The 4,723-nt window shown below is 42.6% G+C and overlaps 1 protein-coding gene across 1 annotated transcript in view; it reads right to left on the reverse strand.

Annotated features, from left to right (window-relative positions):
• The window catches only part of LOC138970689 (uncharacterized), a gene marked incomplete in the record, with an annotated part of 34,737 nt that overhangs the window by 22,904 nt on the left and 7,110 nt on the right, over positions 1 to 4,723 (reverse strand). Inside the window, 3 exon segments of the mRNA XM_070343168.1 lie at positions 283 to 410; positions 2,388 to 2,499; positions 3,493 to 3,614. Of these exon segments, the coding sequence (XP_070199269.1) occupies positions 283 to 410; positions 2,388 to 2,499; positions 3,493 to 3,614 (362 nt within the window).

A 4,723-nucleotide genomic window follows, 5' to 3' on the forward strand; every position in this document is an offset into this window, starting at 1 on the left:
GTACACACGCACGCAGGCAAACGCATAGATAGTTAACATCAACATAAAAGACACATACCCGCTCTTATTAAAGTCAGTGTGTGCTTGCACTCCCCTCCCAACACACACACACACACACACACACACACACACACACACACACACACACACACACACACACACATACTTGCTCCCCTGGGTGCTGGATAGTAAACCAAACATACAAACACACCACCACCACAACAACAACCACGGCACCATCATCACAACAATAACAACAACAACAACAACAACAAAACTCACAGCACGTGGTATCTGTTTGTGTCTTGTCTTGCTGCAAGTCTGCGATGGCCTTGATCCCCGCAATGCCGGGACATGTGGCAAGGTCGGCTTTCACGGTCCCCATACAGCTAATCATGGTTTCTAAACCCCTGCAATATCACCATCCATTTAATGAGAGGATGTCGAAAATCTTTTAACTTCGCTGGCATTAAAACTAAGCCAATACCTGCCTGAAGAATACGAAGAAGAAAAGATAAAGAACAAACAAGTCGCGTAAGGCGAAAATACAACATTTAGTCAAGTAGCTGTCGAACTCACAGAATGAAACTGAACGCAATGCAACGCAGCAAGACCGTATACTCGTATCATCGTCAGTCCACCGCTCATGGCCAAGGCAGTGAAATTGACAAGAAGAGCGGGGTAGTAGTTGCGCTGAGAAGGATAGCACGCTTTTCTGTACCTCTCTTCGTTTTAACTTTCTGAGCGTGTTTTTAATCCAAACATATCATATCTATATGTTTTTGGAATCAGGAACCGACAAGGAATAAGATGAAAGTGTTTTTAAATTGATTTCCAAAATTTAATTTTGATAATAATTTTTATATTTTTAATTTTCAGAGCTTGTTTTTAATCCAAATATAACATATTTATATGTTTTTGGAATCAGAAAATGATGGAGAATAAGATGAACGTAAATTTGGATCGTTTTATAAAAAAAATATTTTTTTTACAATTTTCAGATTTTTAATGACCAAAGTCATGAATTAATTTTTAAGCCACCAAGCTGAAATGCAGTACCGAAGTCCGGGCTTCGTCGAAGATTACTTGACCACAATTTCAACCAATTTGGTTGAAAAATGTGAGCGTGACAGTGCCGCCTCAACTTTCACGAAAAGCCGGATATGACGTCATCAAAGACATTTATCAAAAAAATGAAAAAAACCGTCTGGGGATATCATACCCAGGAACTCTCATGTCAAATTTCATAAAGATCGGTTCAGTAGTGAATCGCCCTACACACACAGACAGACAGACAGACAGACAGACAGACAGACACACACACACACATACACCACGACCCTCGTCTCGATTCCCCCCCTCCACGTTAAAACATTTAGTCAAAACTTGACCAAATGTAAAAAGAAAACAAACTTGTAAACACGGTGATGGCTAGATATGCTTAAATAAATTTAAAAAAATGCCCCTGCTTCAGTGTTTGCGTTCAAATGGTGACCCTGTCAATAAAAACCACCTGTCTAAAGAGACCTTTTTTGCTCATTTCCTTTTGGATGGTCTCTTTAGACAGGCTCCTCTCTACAATTTTGATGTGAAAATAAATAGTTTTCATTTCTGGTTCACTTCTAGACAGATTACTTGAGCCAAAACTGAAAAATAAACATTATGTTGAGAAGAAAAGTAGTAGTTTTCACTAATAATTATAATTCTGTTGTGAAATTCGTAATTTTCACATGAACATTTTAATGATGTGGTTTTGGCGCTAGTAAGCCACCATCATAGAGGGAGACTCGGGTCAACTTGAGCTAGTCAGTACGACACGCCGAACGGGTCATGCAAACGGCAAGAAATTAAGGCTAACCTTAATTGTTCAGGTCCGTGCTCTCAATGGGACTGTGTGGCCGAGTGGTAACGCACTTGCGCTCGGAAGCGAGAGGTTGCGTGTTCAGGCCTGGGTCAGGCCGCAATTTTCTCCCCCCTTTCCTAACCTAGGTGGTGGGTTCAAGTGCTAGTCTTTCGGATGAGACGAAAAACCGAGGTCCCTTCGTGTACACTACATTGGGGTGCCGGAGTGTGCACGTTAAAGATCCCACGATTGACAAAAGGGTCTTTCCTGGCAAAATTGTATAGGCATAGATAAAAATGTCCACCAAATACCCGTGTGACTTGGAATAAAGTGTAAAAAAAATTCCATCTCACACGGCATTAAGTCTCAGAACTTGGAAACATGAATACACGCATGGAGGAAAAAAAAATGGGTAGCGCCGTATACTGTATGGCAGCTCGCTTTCCCCAGGGAGAAAGCAGCCCGAATCCCATGTTTTTGTTGTAGGCTAGGCGAGTTCCACCAATGAAAACATACACCTAAATATTTAAGATTAACAGCTTACTGGCACATGTAGAGAGGGTCAATGGTAAACTGTGGCAGACCGGTGATGATCTTGTACTCTGCGGTACAGTTCTGCAAGGCCTGCATACACGCTAGAGGTTGGTCGTTGACGTCTGCACAATACCATGTATTAGCGAATGCCATGCCAACTTCCAAAAGAATGCGCTAAATAAACTCCACAATTCAGTCTTGAATAGAGAAGAGGTCAGTCAAGCTTAGAGAGTAGAGAGGGGGACAGAGACAGAGACAGAGAGAGAGACAGAGAGAGACAGAGACAGAGAGAGAGAAAGAGACAGAGAGAGACAGACACAGAGAGAGAGAGAGACAGAGAGAGAGACTGAGACAGAGAGAGAGACAGAGAGAGAGAAACAGAGAGGGAGATAGAGACAGAGAGAGAGACAGAGAGAGAGACAGAGAGAGAGACAGAGACAGAGCCGGACAGAGACAACAAAATAACAACAAAATGTCGCGCAGAATTGACGATGTTAGGGAATAACTCTGTCAGGTTTGCATGGGTTGTGACAGAGTGAATTACTTCCCTTGCTTTCAGTGGTACAATAACTCGACACGTTCTCCTTGTCCTGGTGTTTTCCACACACCCCTCGCTTGTGATTGGTTCGTGAATTGTTCGTCCCAGTAAAACCAATTTAGTTTGAGGTCAAATTCTATTTAGCCAATCACTTCATAATTTTTTCAGCTTCAAAGCTGAAATGTAATCCAATAGTCGGCACCAAGTAAAACATTATTTGATCAAAATGTCAATGAATTTCATTAAGATATGCGGTCACTACAGTGTCTGGAAGAATTCACATGCGAAGCTTCATAAACATCTATATTATCTGTTCGGTAGGATTCTGACAATCGCTCCACACACACACACACACACACACACCGGCACTGACTCAAACACACACACACACACACACACACACTGACACACTCTCACACGCATCCCCTCCAGACGCCCCCCTCCCCCTCACCCCCCCCCCCCCGCCCACCCAGTTTCACCCACACACACACACACACCACACCACCACCACCCCACACACACATTGCCACACCAATAAAAGCAAAAAGAAAATACCATTAAAAGTGGAAATACTGACCACAATATTGATGATACCGCTGGGTCAGGGCCACCATCTTGTTGTCGAGAGAATTCTTGGCAGAGGTACAGTTAGCGTCAGCGTTCAGCTTGTCGAAGCAGCTTCTAATGTTAGGCCAGATCCTGTGAATTTTCACACGCAATGTTTCATAAACATCTTAGTACAGTAGGATTATGGGAATCGCTCCACACACAATCTCACGCATACACGCACGCACACACACACACACACACACACACACGTTCACACAAACAAAACACAAACACACACACACACACGCATGCATGCACACACACACACACACACACACGCTCGTACCCCCCCCCCATACACACACACGCATGCACGCACCCCATACCCCTCCCCCCCCACACACACAGGGATTTATGATGGTTAACAGGACAAGCAATATACAATGTCATACCCGCACAATCGAGCAGAGTTGCAGTCCTGCTCAAATTGAAGGTTTTCCCCAGGGATTTATGATGGTTTACGGGACAAGCAATACATACCCGCACAATCCGGCAAACTCATATAGTCTTGGTCAGATTGAAGGGTTTGCTTCCTGGGGGGTTACTAGTGGTTTACAGGATGGTTTATATATGGTTTACATGATGGTTTAAACGGGACAAGCAATGTATTTACCCGCAGAGTTCAGCAAAGTTGTGGTTCTGCTCAAATTGAAGGGTTTGCCTCTAATTGGGGGATTTTGTGAAGTTTTGCATGATGGTTTACGTGATTGTTTACGTTTATGGGATGGTCTACGTGATGTTTTACATGATGGTTTACATGATGGTTTACATGATGGTTTACATGATGGTTTGCATGATGGTTTACGTGATTGTTTACGTTTAAGGGATGGTTTACGTGATGTTTTACGTGATTGTTTACGTTTAAGGGATGGTTTACATGATGGTTTACGTGATTGTTTACGTTTAAGGGATGGTTTACGTGATGTTTTACGTGATTGTTTACGTTTAAGGGATGGTTTACATGATGGTTTACGTGATTGTTTACGTTTATGGGATGGTTTACGTGATGTTTTACATGATGGTTTACATGATGGTTTACAGGACAAACACGCACACTCCAGCAAAGTCGTAGTTCTGCTAATATTAAAGGGGGATTATTAGTGGTTTACATGATGGTTTACATGATGGTTTACCTGATGGTTTACATGATGGTTTACATGATGGTTCACATTATGGTTTGCGTGGTGGTTTGCATGATG

The sequence above is a fragment of the Littorina saxatilis genome, linkage group LG7, assembly GCF_037325665.1.
Source record: "Littorina saxatilis isolate snail1 linkage group LG7, US_GU_Lsax_2.0, whole genome shotgun sequence".
NCBI lineage: Eukaryota > Metazoa > Mollusca > Gastropoda > Littorinimorpha > Littorinidae > Littorina > Littorina saxatilis.